The following is a 20,153-nucleotide window of genomic DNA, read 5'->3' as shown; positions in this document are numbered from 1 at the left end:
ACAGCTCTATGAATTAGCATGCATTAAATGATGGACTCATTTTATTGAGCAATAATAAAATATTGAATTCAGATGGAAGGATGATGGGGAATTGCTATTTGCAGCTATGAAAGTGATGCATGTCATGTTAACTCCCAACCCAAACAACTCATTCTAAGATTTGCTTTCATGAAACTTAAAATCCTCTATTTTGTCCAATCATCAGCTTTAAACCTGCTCCTTGTCAGTGAAGACAACAAATCTTTTTGCTTGCATCTGCCTGGGGGATGTGGAAAGCCGAGGTGGTCCTGTGTGATTAAATTAGATGAAAGACTTGCCTTCTACCAGTGAGACATGAAGTCTAATCAAGTGAAATGAGTTTTGAGATCTCAGCTCATTTCCTTGGGGAACATCTGCTTACATTACACAGTCACGACACCTAATTCATCACAGTTGATGCAGCTTTTGCTCAGAAGAGGACCTGGGACTGGGTGGCATGGGACTTGATCAAGTCTCCCCCTAAGGAGGAGCTGCTTAGTGAAGTTAAGATACAGCACACTGAGGGGAGAGCTTTAATATGTGTTTTTTTTTAAATAAATGATCCTTATTTCTGTATATCAGATCTTTTAGAACAGAGGGGCTTAGGTGCAAAAAGGTAAAAGAAAGGTACTTGGTACTGATTGTATTTTATAAAATCATTGCTGTATAAATGTTAAAGAATATGCTCAGTGAACAGCAAAGTTGATCTTTTTACTTAATTTCTATGATGTTAAATTATGTTTGTATGTTTCCATGTACTAAGGTAAGAAAGTAAAGATTATTCTGTCTCCCTGACTGATTGTTTTTGTTTGTTTCTTTCAGGGCATTGTTATAACTCCACTTCTGCTTTTGCTTTTTGTAAGTATCATGATATTAATGTATCTTTTACTGGGTAATCTTGCACCTGTTAGACATTACATTTAAAATGCAAGTTTGGACGATTTTCACTGTGCATGAATAATGAAGAAGATTTTTCTGGTCAATATTTGAAATCAGCTACCTCCCAGGAAGGCCATCAAAATGTATCATAGTGAATGCAAACACTACCTACACTTCATTCTAAGATAACCAAAAGCTGTTGCTCTTGCAGAAGAGTAAAATCATATGCTGTTAGTCAGACTGGGTAAAATACAAGCACTTGCCAGACAGGGAGATGGTTGGGAGAGTTTTCCTGGACAGGATTGTACTGATCTGAAGTGGATGAGAACAACTGAAAAAGCACTATTCAGATAAACAGAGCCTTGCTTTTGGGCAACTAAACCCGTGGGTATTTTTGTGGTAGAGGTTAGCAAGATTACTGGGGGCCCTGTGCATCACTAAACATAATGCTGCTTCGTTCCTGCTTGTTCAATTGGTGCCTTCAGTGAGGGCCTTGGATCCTTGCAGCTCATGGTAGGAAGAAAGGAAGGAAACCAAACTTTATCTTGTTTTTTAAAGGCATGGATGTTAGCATACAATGGAGAGGCTTTTGCAGGTGGGTGGTGGTGTTTAGGAAATCCCTTCTCAGACAGCAAGTCCTGGTGCTGGCATAAATGGTGTGAAGTGGTGCAAGTTGCTGAGGCTGTGGCTTTGTGAAGGAGCAGGGAATATAGGCTGAAGTACTTGAAGGATTTTAAGGAAGACATACATTTTGTTTCATGTTTGTCTTACCAATGGCTTTGTATGTAAGTCAGCACACTGGAAAGGGGGGGAAGTGGGAACTTGGTCTGCAACAATTTGTAAGTGGCATGCAAGGGATGCACTGTTTATAGCAGGGATGCTTAAGCAACATATGGACTGCATACAAATATATCAGTATAAACTGGGATAAATAGTACTGTGAGAGTGGCTGTAGCATCAGTTACTGCCTCAGAATAACTGTGTGGGAAGATTTTTATTTTCCTAGAACAAGTTGTAATTCACTGATGTAGCTGTGTTTATACACAAACTGCTTTGACCATATTGTATATACTAATACACACAAGCAAAGCTTTCTCAGTACACCTGGGACCATAGACTTCCTGTAGGTAGAAAAAGATAACTTTTCTTAAAAAAAAAAGATGGGTGTTTTGTTATTCTTGCACTGAATATGTTGATTCAGGATGGTCTTCCTCACTGTTTTCCAATCCTCTTCCCTCTTGTATACAGAAAGTGTTTCTTCCATAGGCATTCATTCAGAGACAGTGCCCTTGTTCCTAAGTGAAACTTCAGCTCTTTTCACTTTTGCTTACTGGTAGCTTTCACCCTGCTTTACTTCACTGAGTTTGGTGCACTGAATAGTAAAAGGGTATTTTCTGCAGAAACTGAAAAGCTAGGGAAAGATTTGTATATCTTTTCAAGCAAGATAAAGTTCTTTGGTGTCTTCCTAGGCAGATAACAAGATATTCTGCCCCATAAATTTCAGTTTTCACTGCTATTTCTCAGAAGAGGAGGTAAAACTTCATGTATGCAAGAACAGGAAGGCAAATCATGTCTCTGTTCTTCCTAGCAGTCCTGGAAACATTTGTATGAGAAGTGTGTAAAATTCACATTAATTGTTGGGTGTTTTGTAACATGACTTGGACTTATTCTTCTTGAGGATGATACACATATTAATTGCTTTGTTATCAGAGTGATAAACAAGCTAGTCTGGGGATGAGGGGAGTTTAAAAAACTGTGGGTTTTTGTCACAAAGCCCAAAACTTGAGGACTTCTCTTGTGGTATGTAAATAAAACTTCTTGAGGTCATTGTTGAGAGTTTCACACATGAGGAGCAGTATTCTGGTCAGCCCAGCAACACACTTTGCTAAGATGAGGTCTGCCTTATCTGAAGTTTATCCAGTGATAGATAGTTAGGACAGCTGAACATGCACAACCCGATTTCCCATGTCCTGTGACAGTCTGTGGTATGGACTGATGAAACCTTTTTTCTTGTGAGCCTCTCTAGTTTTCCTCTGAGTTTCCTTGATGCATCTGGCCTGGTGAACACACAGTGGATTCAAGCACACAGTTGACATGTTTCTGTGTGCTTGCTTACAACCTGCAGCTTCATCATTTCCTGTGGTACTGTGGATTTACTGTGGAATGAGGAGCACTGACTAGAAAATTCCTGATTATCTTCTCTGAACCATTCATCAGTTTAGTCATGCAACTTATCCTTAATGCTTAATTAATACAGGATGGAATGTTCAAGTTTCAAAATAAAACTTCCATTTACCTCTACAATAACTGAGCTGCTGAATGCTATTCATGGACCTTTCAAGTCAACCTCATCAGTGAATTTTAGCTCCTGAGTCTGGTACTCCAGAGCTTTAACTCTTCCACGGAGTTGTGCTATGATAGTCTGGATGCTCTGTTGCATTAGTGTTCATATTTGTTATTCTCCCTGTGTACAGTGCATAAAATACCTTTAGTGCTGCCAGAAGTAAAATACATTGTTGTCTAGTAGCTTGTTTTTGTTATATAGCTTCACCTGAGGTAGCAGTTATTGTTTATATTTTGCCCTATGTGCACCAGAGAATATAATGTTCTGAGCTGCCTTTTTGTTCATAATTGCCCAGTAATGTAAATATAAATTTTCTAAACAACATTGATAAAGGCATGTTGAAGCTATAATAAATAATGCATTTAATGCAAATAATTTATTATCTTAAATGAATGGTATTGAAGAGGAAGTCAGTTACATTTCTTAGAAGTGTATTCTGCTATGAAACTTCTGGTATAAAGCTTACTCAAAAATAACATTCTAAGAGGTTTGGATTAATTTAATGAAGCCTTAAATACTGTACCTGTAATTACTGGACTGTATGAGGATGGTTAGCTAAACTTTATAAAGAATATCTGACTTCGTCACAGGTACCTCTGATTAACATTTTACCTAATAAAAAGCTATTGAATCTTTCTTTGTAGATATGTTAATCAGCACTAACATCATCCTCATATTAACCCTTGTTATTAACAGTTAATATGCCCTGTTCCCAGAAAAGATGTTACAAATGGCCAGTGTCCCATAAACTGTATATAACTGGAGTTCATATATGTGGTGAGCAGAAACAAAGCAAGTTAAATCAGTTTCAAGTTAGCATGAGTTTATGCTGTTTGGTATTTGCAGCACTCTGCAGTGCTTCATTACCAATGATTAGGAGGCTGTGTACCAAAGTATTCAGAGGGTGAGGCTGTCCATCTCCTTCTTGTCACTTCACACACTTAGCTGAAGCCAGAGTAGCAGATCGATCATGAAAATTTTTAGAGCAGAAAAATAAGTTTTGTTTTCTCCAAGATTAGTTTTCGAAGTATCAAAAGTCTTAAGTGTGTGAATCTACATACTTCTATTGAAAATCATCGAAAATATTAGAGATAAGCCAGTATTGTACATTTTTATGTACTTCACATTCTTCAGAAGCATGCCTGCACAGCAGTTAATGTGGAATGTTAAAGACCCAATAAAAAATTCATGTGTATTTTTAAAGATACACTTCGCAAGCCTTCTGTGTGTCTGTCAGGCATTACTCCCCCATTAGCTCTTTTGCCAATAAAACTACCATGACATTTGTGTCAAAACAGAATCTTCCCAAGGCTTGAGCAGCTTGCTCCTGTTCTTGATTTCTGAATTTTTATTTTTTTTGTTGATGTTGTAGTGCTGACGTCATAAGTAGTAGAAAGTAGCACTGCTGAAATAATTCAGGAGTAGTAGACAAGTGAAGGAAATTTAGTTCAAGTACCACAGAGAAAAGTGAAATAAATAAAGTGAGTGAAATTAGAAGCTGATTTAAATGCTGAAGAGTTTTCGCTTGTATTCACAAAATCTTTAAATTAAAATACTGGCCCAAAAGTTGTTGATACATCTCAGATTTTTGTACCAAGTCTATGCCAATCCCATTAATTCAGATAAATCTGTTTAGTAAAAGGAGCTGTCAGTACTTTTTTGTCTTTAAGCAGTACTTCCACACACTATGCCTTATTTTTCTTCTCAAGCACTTGGTAAATGAGAGTTGATACCAGTCAAATGAATCGTTAAATATGCAAATATCTTAGTAGCTGGAAAGCCTTGGAAGTTGATAAGGAAGTTGCAGCTAATGGATTTCACTGGTATGTGACAAAAGGCTGATTACAATGGGGGGGAAGAGAGGGGGAGCAGCACAGTACATTAGCTATTAACAGATCAACTCATTCATGTGGAAGATTTAAAGAGCATCATTATTTCTTCCTGGTTATTTGTCTCACTGTTTCCTTTCCTCTTTAATCATGGGGAAAACAAAATTCTCTGATCTGATCCAAACTCTTTACAATTAACTAGAACTTTTCAATGACTGCTGTGAAGTATTTATTTAATAATTTTATTGCTTTTCTTCACATTCACCTTTTATGGCTTTGTTATTTAAATTGGAACAAGTAACAGAGAATAATAGGGACCCTTCTTGTTCCTGACTCACACATGAAGTACTGTAGATTTTTCTAGGTGTTTTTCTGCATGTTACTGCTCTTGAGATGTTCATCTATAGGAAACTAGGGGAGCCTTTCAAGTGTGCAACCTGCTTCACCATGGGCAGAAGTTAACCACACCTCTTTAATAGGATCATAGAGTCAGGCTACCAGGATAATCCCATCCTGACTCACCCAATCCACCTCTTTTCCATGCTGTGCAATTCACTTCAGAACTGAGCATGACCCAGTCTAAAAATAAGGGATTTTGGTCTCACTCCACCCTTGCAGTACTAGAAACTTGTGTCTGTGATGAACAGAAAACTAATTTCCAGTAAGTACTGCTTAAAGACGTGTAATCCATTTGTCTTTGTTGCCAGTATTACACATCTGAATAGCACTTCTCTGAAATTTATCACCCTGGCTCTGACTTCCTTTTTGCCAACCTTCAGTCAGCTAGGCTAAACATGCCATGCATTTCTAATCTTTAAATTCATAAAACAAATCCCTTAATCTGAGGTGTTTTGTGCACCTGCTCCAGTTTTAATTCCTTCTTCAGCCCAGGTAATACAAATCCTGCACAGTTGTGCAATTTGCTTCACCAAGGGCTTATCCAGGCCTCATGTAATGTCTCCAGTATCCCCTATCTTGACTGATTTATTTCTTCTGGTACATCACAGTTTTCTTTTTCATGGATAAATAATATTCATGGTTCTTAACTACACTGTGTTGACTAATCTGTGTCTTTGCAGCTAGTCAGCCCCTTGTTTGCAGCAGAATTTTTGGATGCTAGTCCTTAAGTCCCAGGTCTCCAAGGGTATAACTCTAATTCCCATTTAGGTGTTTCTGGGTTGTAAACTTGATCTTGTTTCTGTACATTAACCCTCCAAATCATTGCACCAGAGTTAAGTGGAAGAGTAGGTCTGGTGTATTTCAGATGAAGAATACCTATGGTTATTTTTATGGCTCTATAAAAGGCTTTAAAATCCACAGGTGTGTTTGAATTGGATTGGTATTTAATGTGTCATAGGGGAACCCAAAGGAGATTAGGCATCTGTGATCATTTTAACAAGGGAAACCCAAAATATACAGTCTCATTGCCCAAGCCAGGAAATTTTAAAAAAAAGGTCAAGTTTGTCAGCTTTTGTTTTTCCATATTTCTGAATGTGAAACTTTGATTTTTTTTTTTTTTAATTTGCAACAGAACTGGAGTTTATATGTAGACAAATAGATACTTGCTCATTTGTGCCAAATCAACTCCCACAGCCACACAAGCATATAGAATATGGAAGAATTTGCAAAATATATCTAGTTGTTTAGCAGAACTGGGGACTTAAGTTTCATTTTTAAGAATAATAGCGAAAGATCACTTTGTTGAAATACATGACTGCCAAATCATTGGATGCAATCTCTGTTGTACCTTTGCCCTTTTCTGAGGGAAGAAACAATTTGCAGTTTTTGACAGATGTAATTAAAAGCTTTGTTTTTAGATTTAAACATGTTCTGTAGAAACTCCCTTCTCAGTGATGTGCCTCCCCTTCCCTTCCACCCATTCCAGGTGGATTCTTTTGGTAGAAGTCAATGGCTCTTGGTCAGAGCTGGGAGCTGGCATCTCTTACACGGCTTCTCTGCCTCACCGAGATGTCCGAATGCGGTGTGTGTGAGTGCCTGTAAAGCAGGGGGGTGGGAAGGACACCCCAGTGGCCTGTCAGCTCTGTTTAGATGTTAGTTAGGAATGACCTCTTTCCACCTCCTACCTGAAATCTGGAGCTGGGCACCGTGGAGCTCACAGGAGCACATCAGCGCTCTCCCAACCGCTCCCTGCATCCCAGAGCCCCAGCATCATTACTGCCCATGGCAGTTCCCATCACAGCATTTCCATCTCTGGGTTACTGAGGGAGACATTGTTATCTTTCTGTAACAAGCTGCAAGGACTGGGTCAGGATAAGGGCTCTGGAAAGAGTCCAAAACAAGGGTGGGCTTTGTTCAGCTGGTAACTCTTACTCACTGCCCTTCATCATAAACCTGGATCCCATCCACATCTTTTCCAAAAGTGCATTGCATTCCGTGGCCTTTTTTGTAATGGGCTTGCCATCTACAACAGGACATAAAGGGTTTGGGGAATGGGGTGCTCCAGACAGGCTTCTGAGGCAGCTGGATCTTGGCTGGATGAAAGGAACCAGAAGTGGTGGCAATACAGCATTGAATGCAAAATTTAAGGAGGGTTTCAGGGTAGCCAGACCTTTCCACCAGAATGTGGAAAAGAAAAGCTTAAAATTTAATGTCTTGTGTAACAGAGCAGCCAGTAGTGCTCCTCCCAATCAGTTCTGCCCTCTTTCCACCCCTGCCTCACTTCCTCCTCTGTGCTCAACAACTGGTGAGGCTGAAGCTGGTTGATGGTGTGTGAAGAGCACAAAGACACAACCTGAGGCAGCATTAATTGCAGGAGAGCACTGGGAGAGTAAAAGTGGTCCTCAAATAACAGCCTGCTCCAATGTGTGCAGCACATGTGTCACTGGGCTGTAATTTGGTGGGACTGGGCGGAAATGTTTCTTCTGAGTCCATCCAGTGTGGGCTGATACCTGCCTGGTCAGCCAGAAAGATGAGAATGGAGCATCTGGCTTGTGGAGACAGTCTAGGCTGGGAGATGGAATCATCTCACTTTTATGTAAGGAAGGTTGGGTTTTGTTCTTGGCTTTTTTACCATATCCAGTTAAATAGTCTTTTAATTAAGGATAAGCCAGTGTTTCTACCCCAAGCTCATAAAGAAACCCACTAAATTATTTGTTGTTTTTTTTTAAACACACTGTCTCTTGAGAAGAAAGGTCTAGGACTAAATTAGCAAGAATGCTGCAGGTCAGGTTTGAAGTACTGCATGGTGACAGAATTGTTTGGGAACGTTTGCCTGGATTTATCTTTCTGCTTATCTGAGTTACCCTGCTGAAATCACTCAGATTATTTAAGTGAAAAGTGTCTTTCCCCAGTCAAGAATTTTTAGGGTCTTTTCTTGAATATTGAGTCCATTAAAGCAGGGCTGGCTTATTACTTTACTAAACCTCTAGCTGAAATGTTGCTATCCAGAATGGTTTGTAACAATATCTTCACAATATCAAACTTTAAAAAATGTTCCTAAATAAGCATAGGCAATACGGTGGCATGAAATAAGTGGCACATTTTATCTCCCATATGTCATTCCAGTCAGGTAGGGGTGGGGTTTTTTCAGCTATAAATCAGCAGTTTGATTTTATGGTGTTTTTTATGCCAGTTCTTACCGTGTATCTGTTTGTCATTGAAGAAAGGTTAATTTTTAGGCATAGAGATTATTATAACAAGGAGGGCAGCCAAAGATAATCAGCTATTTTAACATAATACTAATTTCTGTGCAACGCACATCATCTAGATAGTTAGCTTTTAAAAAAAACCTTTCATGACAGCTAATGGAGCACAGAATTTAACTTGATCCAACTGAAACCTGAGCGACATCCTAATTATTCTCAGACAGAATATTTGCATTTTGTAAGTTTGTAGGAAGGTTTGATTAACATTATATCAAGGTTTTTGTTTCCTCTGTTCCTCAATTCACACTTCTCTTTCTCAAAACAAGTGTGGAAAGCATATCCAAAAGATAAGTTCAAAGGAATTCTGGAACTCAGGTAATGTCTGAGAATCCATGGGACACTTAGAGTAGTGAGCCTGATGAGTTTTCATGCTACAAATGTTGAGAAGGCCCTGGTCAAAGTATGCTTCCATTTGCTTTGGGTTCTTCAATATTTTTGATTCTTCATGGTTAGCCACCATATGTTCAGAGTCTGGTTCAAAATGCCCTTATTTTCTGTGTCATTGAGAAGTTCATGACTTCTCTTTAGCTTATGTCTTCTGTGTCTTTCTCAGGAAACAGATTTAAGGTTAAGGTAATACAAGAGTTGATAGAAATAGTCTAACAGATACATTTGGATAAAAAACAGGCCACTGAAATTATTGTAAAAATATACAGAAGAGAAACAAAGTTTAAAAGTCTGTTTGAAGACATAATATCAGTACTTTTAATTCAGTTTATAATTATGCAAAAAGCACAACAAAAAAAAAAATACCAAGAGCCCCAATTCCAAAGGAGAATATATCCTTATATATACACTAAGTATAAGTGCTTAAAAATTCCCAACAGTTTGAAGACACTGCATTTGAAGTAATATTTTAAAAAGCTGGCAAGACTATGCCTTTTTCAGCAGTGTTATGCTGCTGACTTAGAAACTGATTATGCATCCACTGAGCATAAAACTTAAAAGTGGTGAGCAACGTCCAATCAACATTTTTATAGAAAAGCACAGGAGTCACTGCCAAAGTGTCATAGTTCTGTGAAGCTGTGCAAGTGTCCTGGCTTGCTTAGACTGACTCCTCTGTGGCCCAGGCAGATTTTAAAGTTTAAAAATCTTCACTTTCACTTGAAAAGGCTTCCTGGAATACACAGTAAGTAATGCTTTTAGCTTCTCGGCACGTAACAATAAGTCCAAATACAATTTAAAAAACTAAGAACCCTTTTAAAATTTCACAAGCTCCTTACAAGAATTAAAACAACAAGGAGATCATGAGTGGAATGATGGAGGTCTGTGCTCTCTGTAGGGAGACGCTCAGAGTGCCCTCTGTCCCTTGGGAATGTGCCTGCACTGCCAGACTTTGGGTACTCATGGGTGATCTAAATCTTCTTATGCAAGCTTTTACTTCTCCCTCTTGACTCCATGGGAAATTTAGGCTCACTTAGTCCCTACCTGCAGACCAAAGTTCTCAGCTGTGGCACCATCCTCAGGTGCCCTCCCATGTGCCCACAGTATTAAAGTTGGAGGTGACGGTGACGAGATGTTGTAATTTATTAAACGGTCAGTGTGAATCTTAGCTGATGTTGCCAGTTAAGATAGCACATAGGAAACAGCCAGATCCTGTACATCCCTCCTGAGACTCTTCAGCCAGAGTGTACTCAGAAAGGGACATATGAAATCTGATGCCATTTACCTGCACAAAAAGCTCAGTTTGCCCAGAGACATCCCCCACAGACGTGCTCGCCCATTTCCCAAGCGGTGCATATACAAATGTACAGGTACAAAAAAGCAGCACTGTTGTACATTTCTGCATAAAGTAAAATACTTCACTATTTTTCTGTTCTTCAAATTTATGAAGAATCTTGTTTTATGCCAAACACATTGGTATGGCCATATGTTAATGATTCAAGGCAGACTAGCAGAAAGTTACTAGATTGCATGATTACCTTGTCTGTCATGCAGGTAGCTTGGAAAGGAAGGAAAGTGTGAAAAGTATAATTCAATCTGAGTATCATTTATGAGAATCATGTAAGTAAGAGTGCTTTAGGAAATCAGCTTCATTTAGATGGTGCTGAAAGGATTCTGCATTCTGTTCTCAGTTTGAGAATCTTTAAAGTGAAGTGTAAAATATAAAATAGAGTGGATCTGTGAAAACCTTAATGTTGTGTCCTTTGCCTCATTGTGAAGCAAGTGGTGGTCTATGGGAGCTCTGACAGTGCTATTCAGTCTTCTTAGTGTGTTTCTTAGTGTGTTCCATTGCTGTTAAAGAGATGTTAAATTACATTAAAGGAAACTTTCCAATTACCTAGCCTGGAACAAGTCCAATCAGAATGTAAAAAATACTGTATATTTTCCTAAACATTCTGAAGCAGGTTCCAAAAATCCTGCTGATTGTGTGTGTTCCTGTTTTTTACCTGAATCTTTTAAAAAAATGCTCCTAGCATTTACAATTATAGTTAGAGAAATCACCTACTTGAAGACTAAGCCTGTCAGTTCAGTTGTCTTAATGAAAGAATAGCTCTGTACTTCCAGTATATCCCCTTTTTAACAGTACTGAAATAAAACACGTGAATGTTGTCTTCACTATTTCATTATTTTCATTTATTTATTGAAATAACTGCACCCACTTCTGTTGCTTGATGTTTGTATAAATGGCAAAGTAAGTCAGGCTAACTGTTTAGTTAGGAGGATTCACTCCCTGTCTCTTTAGACTATCATCCTACAAATGCTTATATAATTTACTTGGCATATATGTGTAGCAGGTTTTCAGTTAAATGAATATTGATGGAAATATTACCCTAGGTTATAAAATAATCAGAGATTGGTTTAGTTCTGTTTTGTGGAACACCAAATGCATTATTGTGACTTAACTATTAAACATGTGCAGCTTCTTCCAGTGCACATAGTTCCCAGTTTTTATGTGTAAAATAAAGTCCATATTAGTGTGTGATATCTGTGTATGAAATTTGCAGATACTAAGAAAAAATGCAATGTTAATGGTATATCTTTATTTTGTAGCTTGGATCATCCTCCTCTGTGCCTTTTACATCCATATTCTCGCAGCTGTTTATGACTGTTGTAGTCCCTCTTATTATTGGACAGGTATGTCTTTTAAATATACATTCTTATTTAAAAAAACAAGATAAAGAGAGCTATCTTAAAGACAGACTGGCAAGCTGATAAGCTGCCACATAGGAACAGCCTCAGGATAGTGAAGTCTAATATCAGGGAGAAGATGCTACACTGCTCCCTGGAGCCACATTGATCTTTGTTGAGATTGAGCATCTGTCCCTCACCACCACAAACATACGCTTCTGCAGAGCGAGGAGGGAGCTTGTGAACATAAAGTGGGAAAAATGGCAGCCCAGGCTGTGAGAAATTCCAGCCCCATACAAATGAGCATTGAGAATACTACACAGTCCTTTTGTGGCATGCCCCTTGCCTGGGGTTGAAGGAAATCCTTCCTCCCTGTGTAGTATCTACTAATAATTACAGGAATAAAAAAAATCTCAACATTAATAAACATATAAAGGCTAAGTGGTCACAAGTTAAGAAATCATTAAATTAAAGCTGCTCAAGCCATTTTGCTTGTACTTTGCAATAAGGGGTTTAGTTGCACAGCTGCAAACTATTTTTACGTGACTTCTCTATCATGTTACACTGGGTGGAAGATATTTGTGAAATGAGCAGTTATTCAGCATTTAATTTTATACTCATTGTTCATATGTTCACACAAAGCTTTGTTTTTCGTGGCATGTGATAAAAAACTTCCACTGAATGTAAAAAATGCTAATTGCATATGTAAGGTTTTCTGTGATCCTTGTCTTCATGGTGTCTGTTTGTTCACAAATGTTAATATTAGTTATTTTTTCTCCCATGTCATGGTGGGAAACCACAGTAGTAAGACCAAAAGTTGTCATAACTGTTGCCACTGTTTTTGGACTCTGTAAGTCTAATTTTTACTTACTTGTAACAACTTGTAAGTGGTTGTTGTTCTCAGGCATTCAGAATGCACAGAGGGAATATCAGTAGGATTTGCAGCTCATTCTAGCATCCAGTTGAACTCTGGTTTCAGCTGGCACCTTCTGAATTTTGTCAGCCTAAAGCAGACTTTGAAATGGAAAGCATGATTAAAATACAGGCAAATGAAAGCACAGGCTATAAAGGAGCACCTTGGACAAGGTTAGGAATATCTATTATTGCCTGTGCTACATAGGACAATCAGTCTTGTATCAAACTATAATTGCACATTTCAAAATCAGCATTTACTGAAAATTTACAAATTCCTAGTGAAGTTTCTTTTGATTGAAAACACGCATTGAAGTGTAATAAAGGGACAAGGATGATGACAGCATGCTTGCTGTATAACCTCTCTGCAGTCATATCATCTGGAAAGTGGACACATCAGCTCTATGCCCCTGAAGGCTGTGGAACTTCTCTCAAGCTTTGAATTAAATGCCAGAGAGTTTCCTTATTAGTTTGGACAAAGGGTTGCTAATTAGCCTATCTCTGCATTGCATTCTTACCTCATCAAAATTAAGTGTCCACCAAAAGCAGACAAGCAAAAGTACTTGAATCCTCTTCTGAAAGGTCCAAGCACTGGAAGCTGTTAGTCAGAAGCCTTAGGTAGAAATTTCTAGGAAACAAATGCATGGCAGCAGATTTAGCAATAAAATGTCCTATAGCCATGGAGCATCAGCAGCTGTGCTGCAATGTAATAAGCCCAAAAATGACGGAAGATTGCTGGACAAAGTGATGGCAAAATTTCAAGAGAACTTTCATCTGTATATATAATGGAATGTTACTTTGGAAAGATGTTGTAAGAAATTGATATGTGAGCTAATTGGTGTTCTTTCACCTGTAAGAAGTGATAAGGCTGAGTATGATGAATTGAGCAGTAGGCATGTGGAACAAGTGCTCTGTGTGATCAGAAGATTGAAATCAGAATCGTGATGAGACTTAACTGAGATGGGATTTAGGAGTTCTGATAAAGACTGAAAGAAAAAATAGAGAATCTTAAAGCTTGTGTAACGTAGTGACAAATTAATAGTTTGGGTTTTTATAAATATGCTTCAACAAGAAATAGAATGATTCTTCTTTAAAAGTGTTTGAAGCAGTTGCTGGAAGTGAAAGGCCAACAGAAGTTGTTCACATTTCTCTAAGCATAAGGACTTTGTTTCTGAAGTTTCTGCACTTGTCTATATCTGTGCAGAGGATGTGGAAGAGATGAAATGCTAATGAAAGCTGCAGATCAGAAATGCCAGTAGTTTACATTGATTGTCCTGATTAGGTAGAGCTGTACAAAGGTAAACCAGCCTGCCCAGGTAGGAATAGAAGCCTTTTTTGAAGGTGGATATCCAAAACTAATGGGCAGGAGTCAGGGAAGACTATGAGCAAGAAAAGGACTGATACCAGGAGATGCATTGATGGGTTTATTGCCCTTCATCTGCTCCAATTAAATGGGAAGTTGTGTCCTTTGTTCACAGACCACCACTGACTCATCACTGAACTGTTGCCCAACATGTGGCACAGGGACATGTGTGTGAATCACAGGTCACTCACTCTGCGATTCCAGATGTGTTAGGAGATAATGGCCCACAATTTCTGAGTGATGCCTTCAGCAATTAATTTGAATTTATCATTTCACGCCCACAACTTCAATTCCTTACCACATGCAGCCATTCTGTTCAGCAGAAGAGTCAGTGGAAGAAGGCCTGGTGAAGTTACCTGGTAGCAAAGAGCTTTATTGGGGTAAAAAAACCCCCAGGCTTGAAACCTGCCTGTTTGGAGCATTGCCTCTCCTCAGCCTTCCTAACTCATCTGTGATCAACGGGGGCTTTATGCTTGAACCACATCAGTGTAAAACAGAGGAGGCTGTTTGAAGAAAGCATTCTCCAAGGGCTTTATTTTCCTTAAAATAATCTTGCCTCTGGAAAAACCTGTGTTGCCTAAATGCTCGTTTCCTGAGCAGGCTGCAGAGCTGGCTGTTTGAGCAGCCCCTGGGATATAAGCAAAGCAGATAAGAAGGTGCTTTTAGATTTGTTTGGGGTTTTTTGTTTGCTTTATGGCAAAATGTATCAGGAGTTTTGGTTGCTTGGCTGGCTTGTCAGAATTTTTGATGATGGGTGGGAGAAAGAAGTCACAACAGTGTAATTTGATGCTTATTTTCTACTGTTTTTTGAACATTTCTTTTGGCTTTTTAGGACTACTGTTGACAGGAGTCAAACATGCTCTTCTAGCTGCTGACATTGAAATGTGTAAAGGGCTGCAGGTACAGGCTCTGCTCAGGTGGTGGCCCATTCTTTAGGGAAAGGAAGAGCTGTTAAAGGAGGACGAAGATATTATGTTATCAGAAAGGCACTGAGTCTCACAGATAGCAGTGATTGATAGATGCTCCCCAGTAAGGAGAATCGCTCTGTTCTTTGTCAGGGATGTGCAGGTTGTCTGAACCTAAAAAATGTTGTAGCCTGTGTCCTCAGTGTCTGCAGATGTGTTCTGCTAATTGACAGGCTGATGTTACTCAAATCAGTATTGATAGTATAATATTGCATTTGTATTTGTAGAGTAACGAATAAGGCCCTTCTGACAAGAGGTCTCGAAAAGGAACATAATCTATAGTATTTTATAAAGATCTAATTTACTATAAGCCTTGAAGATCTGTAGTGGGTGAGAGCTTGTTATTTGTGCATCACTCTTGTATATCTCTAAGGGGAATTTGAGAATACTTGTTATACAATAAACATGGTAATAGATATTTCATGGAAAAGATTTTTGAATCTGCTCTGGCAGCTTGAAGTTCTGATTATTTTTTATCTGGGTAGCAGAGTCCTGGGTAAGATTGCTGCTCTTGAGCTGTTGTGATTTTCCTACAGTCATTGTTTCCCTGTCCATAGATATTGGTAATGCATCTAGGCATCAAAATGTAAGGTTTTGAGAAATATCCAAGCAGTTTCATCATAACCAGTTGTGAGATTTAGCTGGCAACTGTTGTTTCTTTGCTTATTTTTTTCTTCTGAAGTGACAGATAACAGGAACAGTGAAACCCTCTGCAATGTTTCCTTTTCCCTTTTTGCAGACTTTCTCCATTCCCTACACCTAAGTGCTTATGACAGACTTTTATTTTATGCTTTATATTAAAGAGTGATTTATGATTAAATGTTAATGAAATAGAATTTTCACCATGCTTTCATTATATTCTACTAGTTTGAACATTTTTCAAAGCAGCACACCAAAACCCACTGTTTTCTATGAATAAATAATAAAAAGCTTGTCTGTACATTATCATTCATGCATTCTCTAGTTGCCCCATTGGTAATTTGTCTGCCAGCATAAAGTGGGCACTTCACATTAAACAGACCTTAACTAAAGCTAAAATTAATGTTATGATTCTGTGTAGTTCTTCTTCCCAAATCTATAAAATGAAACCAGTACAGAAATCCTCACTGAATCTAGTCACACACAAAAAAAAACTCTTGATGTGCTACAAGTAAAGGATTTTAAGTGCCTTCTGCATCGTTGCCCAAAATGTTCCAGAGGAGCCCTATCAGCATTTGGGAGCTGTGCTTATAAACACAAGTCTAAAAGGGTGCTATGTTGCAATACAAGGTGTAAGTGAAATCGAAACTAAAAAGCTTAGCAAGGTATTTATTTTTAAAGAATGAAAAATGGAAAGGGGAAGGTAGGTGGCAGTTGATAGGGAGAAGAATTAACTATTTAACTAAGGTGCTGAAAACAAAAATTAACAGAACTGTTACAAAAAAAAAAAAAAGGGGGGGGAACAGTGTCAAATCTTTCTGTTCTTGTAAATTAAATCCACATAAAAGTAGCCCTGATTCTCTTCAAAGTCCAGGGGAGCTGCAGGGAGGAGAGGTACCCTGGGAGATGAGCTCTCCCAGGAGCTTGTTGCAGAGGACCAGAAAAGTGGATAAACAGCCTTGAGAGCACGGTTCACTCCCTGCTAACACCTGACTCCAACAGGGAACAGAGCCTCTTTTCCACAGAATACAAAATGTGAAGGAAACATACTGCTGCTGCAGGCATCCTTCACATTTTTACTGTGTTCTACCTGTTTATAAGGTTTTAAAACAACAGTTGTAAATTACCCTAAACTGTGAAAGTTAATTTTGAAAATGGCCTCATGTGGTTTTTATAAACCTTGCTTTAAAGGTGTATACGTGTCGGGAGCTACCTCTTGGGAGTAAGCTGACTGACATAATGGAGTAAGATAGCTTTTAGGGGAGGGAATTTGGTAAGCTGAGGTAAAAAAAACATGTTGCTTGTAGAAAAAGATTTTTTTTTTTAACCTCAGATTGCAAAATGATGGGCTTTTTACCACCCAATCTTCAGAAAAGAAATGTTCAGAAAAGAAATATTAGATTGCACACACTGTAGCATAAGGATAGATTTGACATTTGTTGGTGACCTAGGAAAGCAGGCAAAGCATCACCAAGTTTGGAACTTTACAGCAGTATTCAGGATCAGGTTGGAATTTATGCCTTCACACAGATAAAATCCCTGTGAAATTATCAGGACAGGGTCTGGCTGAAGTGGTGCAACTTTTTGCTTTGTAAAAGGGTCTGTGCATTTGAACTGGCATGCAGACCATGTATATATGGAGGCTGGCTATGCTATAGAAATCTGTGAAGAAGGCATATCTTATCATCTCATTTCATTTATACAACCCAATTAATCTCTCTTCTATTCCAAGATCTGATTCTTTATATTGGTTCTTACAGCTTCTCTCATCTTAGTTGATTTTCTTCCCAGTTTTCTCACCTTCCATGTCTTACAGGCTTCACTGACTGATATTGCTGATATTCCATGCAATTGTCTTTCTTGTTTTGCCATCACTATATAAGAAGAGATATGAAAAAAAAACTGGACCGTTGAAAATATCTATCCTGACTCAAAGATTTTCAAAAGAAAACTTTGTGGTTTAGACTTCATTACATAAGTCTGTTGCTATAAGTAGTAGTACTATCATTAAGAATGAGTTAGGAATCTTACCTTAGAAGACAAGTAAGGTAACTGCTGCATTTATGTGTGGTGATAATCCAGCAGTTTCAGCTAGTTTACTCACGTGTTTGAACACAAGGTAAAGTGACTTGTGTTTCTTTGTTGAGGTGGTAAAGCCCCAGCTGTTTTTCCCAGGTATTTAGAAGAACCTACCAATACACAATAAAAGGAGCAGAAGTGCAGTAAAACCACTGTAAATTCTGTTGAAGAGGAAGGCAGTCCAAAAGAATTGATAGAATCAGAAAAAAATCTATTTTAAATAATGATATAAATACTAAGAGAGCTTCTTGTATATAATGGAAACAGAAAAGGTGACTTCTTATCCATTTCCTCGGGGTTTTTTGGGTTTGGGTTGTTTGGTTTGTTTTTTGTTTGGTTTGTTTTTTCATTTCTTGGGTTAAATAAACAAATAAGCTACAGATCTAGACAATTTTTAGCAAATGTACTGCATGACTAATGTCAGAAATGATTCCATTCCCTGTAAGCGGGGGGGAGATCCTTGCCCTATTTAGTTCAATTAATAATGAACATTAATGAATTACACTGTTTATTGCATTTTTTATCTTGTGTGTCCAGCGCTTGAGCAGACAGGTGGAAATGGTCTAGTTGTATTTTACTGACAGATTTCTCTGGGCACACAGTATGGCTGTTTTGAAGTTACAATTAGAGAAGTGAATTGTTTTTCTGTAGCACACCCTCTGCTATTTTCATGTGTGATCTAATAACAGATGAGCATTATTTACCTGCATTCCTGGAATGGCAGATCGTGTTTCTTTGCCCAAGGATGTTAAGTGAAAGAAGCATTTGAGCAGTGAGCCCATTTGCTTAGGGAGGTTGGTGTTTAGACAAGGAGGTTATGGCAGGATACAGAGCAGTCTGTAGGAAAAATACTGTGGATATAACTATTCTGGTAGGAGAACTAAATTGAAATGGGGACACTACTGTTAATTCAAGTGTAATTACATTTCTTTGTTGTTAAAAATTAAATCCTGGGCAAGAGGAAAGTTTGAGCCTGAAACCGTGTTTTGAAGCAAATTTGAGCTGATGCCTTTCCAAAGACTTTGGAGATTGCCAGAATGTAGTCTTTGGGAGGTGGTTGCCTGCTGAACACATTTGTGTTCTTTTATTGTTTAACTTTTCTGTAGGTTTATCAGCCTCTTTCATCATGCAGGTAATTTCTAAAATATCACCTACTACGAAGGTGTAGGTGAAGGTTTTGCTTCTCTCCTGCTGTTCTCTCCACTAAACTGCAGCTTGAGGGAGGGATTCACCTTCATGTTCTTTCATGTGCAACCTCTGGGTCAGCCTTTTCCTGTCTTTGGGGCTGGCACCTGAATCTGCACGAAAATCTTTACAGTGCATCACTACCTGTCACTGCTGAGCTCAGCCTTGGCCAGGGATGGATGGATCCTTCTTGGAGCTGGCTGGCACTGGCTCCATCAGTCATAAGGGAAGCTTCTGGCAGCTTCTCCCAGAAGCCATCCCTGTTGCCTCCCCTGCTTCCAAACCTTGCCACAAAACCCAATACATCCCTTTTTTGCTCTTTTCCATCAGTGTGATGCAGCTATTTTGGATACCAGTGGTTGATATTAACATTCAGAAATGACTGTGTTAGCTTGTGCTGCATTTCAGACAAATGAAGCTTTAGTATCCCAGCCCAGGCTCTGAATGTGTGTTGTCTTTATTGTATCTGTGACATTTATCATTATTTCACTACAAATATTCACAATTTTGGGTTTTGTAGTTCTGTATTTACCCTGAAAAGTTATAGAATTGGGTTAAGAATTAAAAAGCTTTCAAAGCATCCTTGTCCTGAAGCAACTCTGCCAGGCATGAATAACAAATGGATTGTTTTTCAGTCAAAGTGAATCAGCTGACATGAGCTTCTGTGGGGTTATATTTCTCCCATCAAGTTATACAAGAATATAGGTTACCTTGAATCAGTGATTATAGGCGGAATTGACCTCTGAAATTATAGATCATGTTGAACCTTGTGAGAAGATCAAAATGTAAAGGATTCTGTGTTAGAGAAGACAGATTTTGTCTTGTGTTTTGTGCACATTTAGCATGACACTGGGTTGATTAGATGATTTCCTGAAGCCACAATTTAGTTCTTCAGAGTGTAACTATATATTTTTTTTAAAAATAAAGTGTGCAGTAAGAAGCTGTACTGGTATTTATGGTTACTGATTCACAAAAATTCCAGTCTAGGTAGAGGTGGATATTTAAAGAAGGTATCAGTTGACAGATTCCGAGGAAATACTTGCAGTTTCATTTTTTAATTTTTTTTTTTTTTAATTTCTCTTCTATTTTAGTGAAGGATGAATATGTGTATAATGTTATTATTGTCATGTCTGTTTTAATAAAAGCCTGAACAAGCACAGTGTTATAGGTTTTGTACTAAATACTTCTACTAGAAATTGTGGC

The 20,153-nt window shown here is 38.3% G+C and overlaps 1 protein-coding gene across 9 annotated transcripts in view; it reads left to right on the top strand.

The window, feature by feature from the left end:
• SLC10A7 (solute carrier family 10 member 7) overlaps nucleotides 1–20,153 on the top strand; it is a 139,659-nt gene that overhangs the window by 90,691 nt on the left and 28,815 nt on the right. For 7 of the 9 annotated variants that reach the window (XM_086889384.1, XM_023926432.2, XM_086889378.1 and 4 more), the window contains exons 6-7: nucleotides 841–876; nucleotides 11,730–11,813. In XM_086889384.1, coding sequence (XP_086745510.1) covers nucleotides 841–876; nucleotides 11,730–11,813 — 120 coding nt within the window. The remainder of the gene's footprint in view (nucleotides 1–840; nucleotides 877–11,729; nucleotides 11,814–20,153) is intronic. The other 2 variants (XM_086889379.1, XM_086889381.1) reach the window with 1 other exon arrangement.

The sequence above is a fragment of the Cyanistes caeruleus genome, chromosome 5 (assembly GCF_971803275.1).
Source record: "Cyanistes caeruleus chromosome 5, bCyaCae1.hap1.1, whole genome shotgun sequence".
Classification (NCBI taxonomy): domain Eukaryota; kingdom Metazoa; phylum Chordata; class Aves; order Passeriformes; family Paridae; genus Cyanistes; species Cyanistes caeruleus.
The sequence above is the reverse complement of the archived record's forward strand: the minus strand, read 5'-3'. Positions and strand labels throughout refer to the sequence as shown.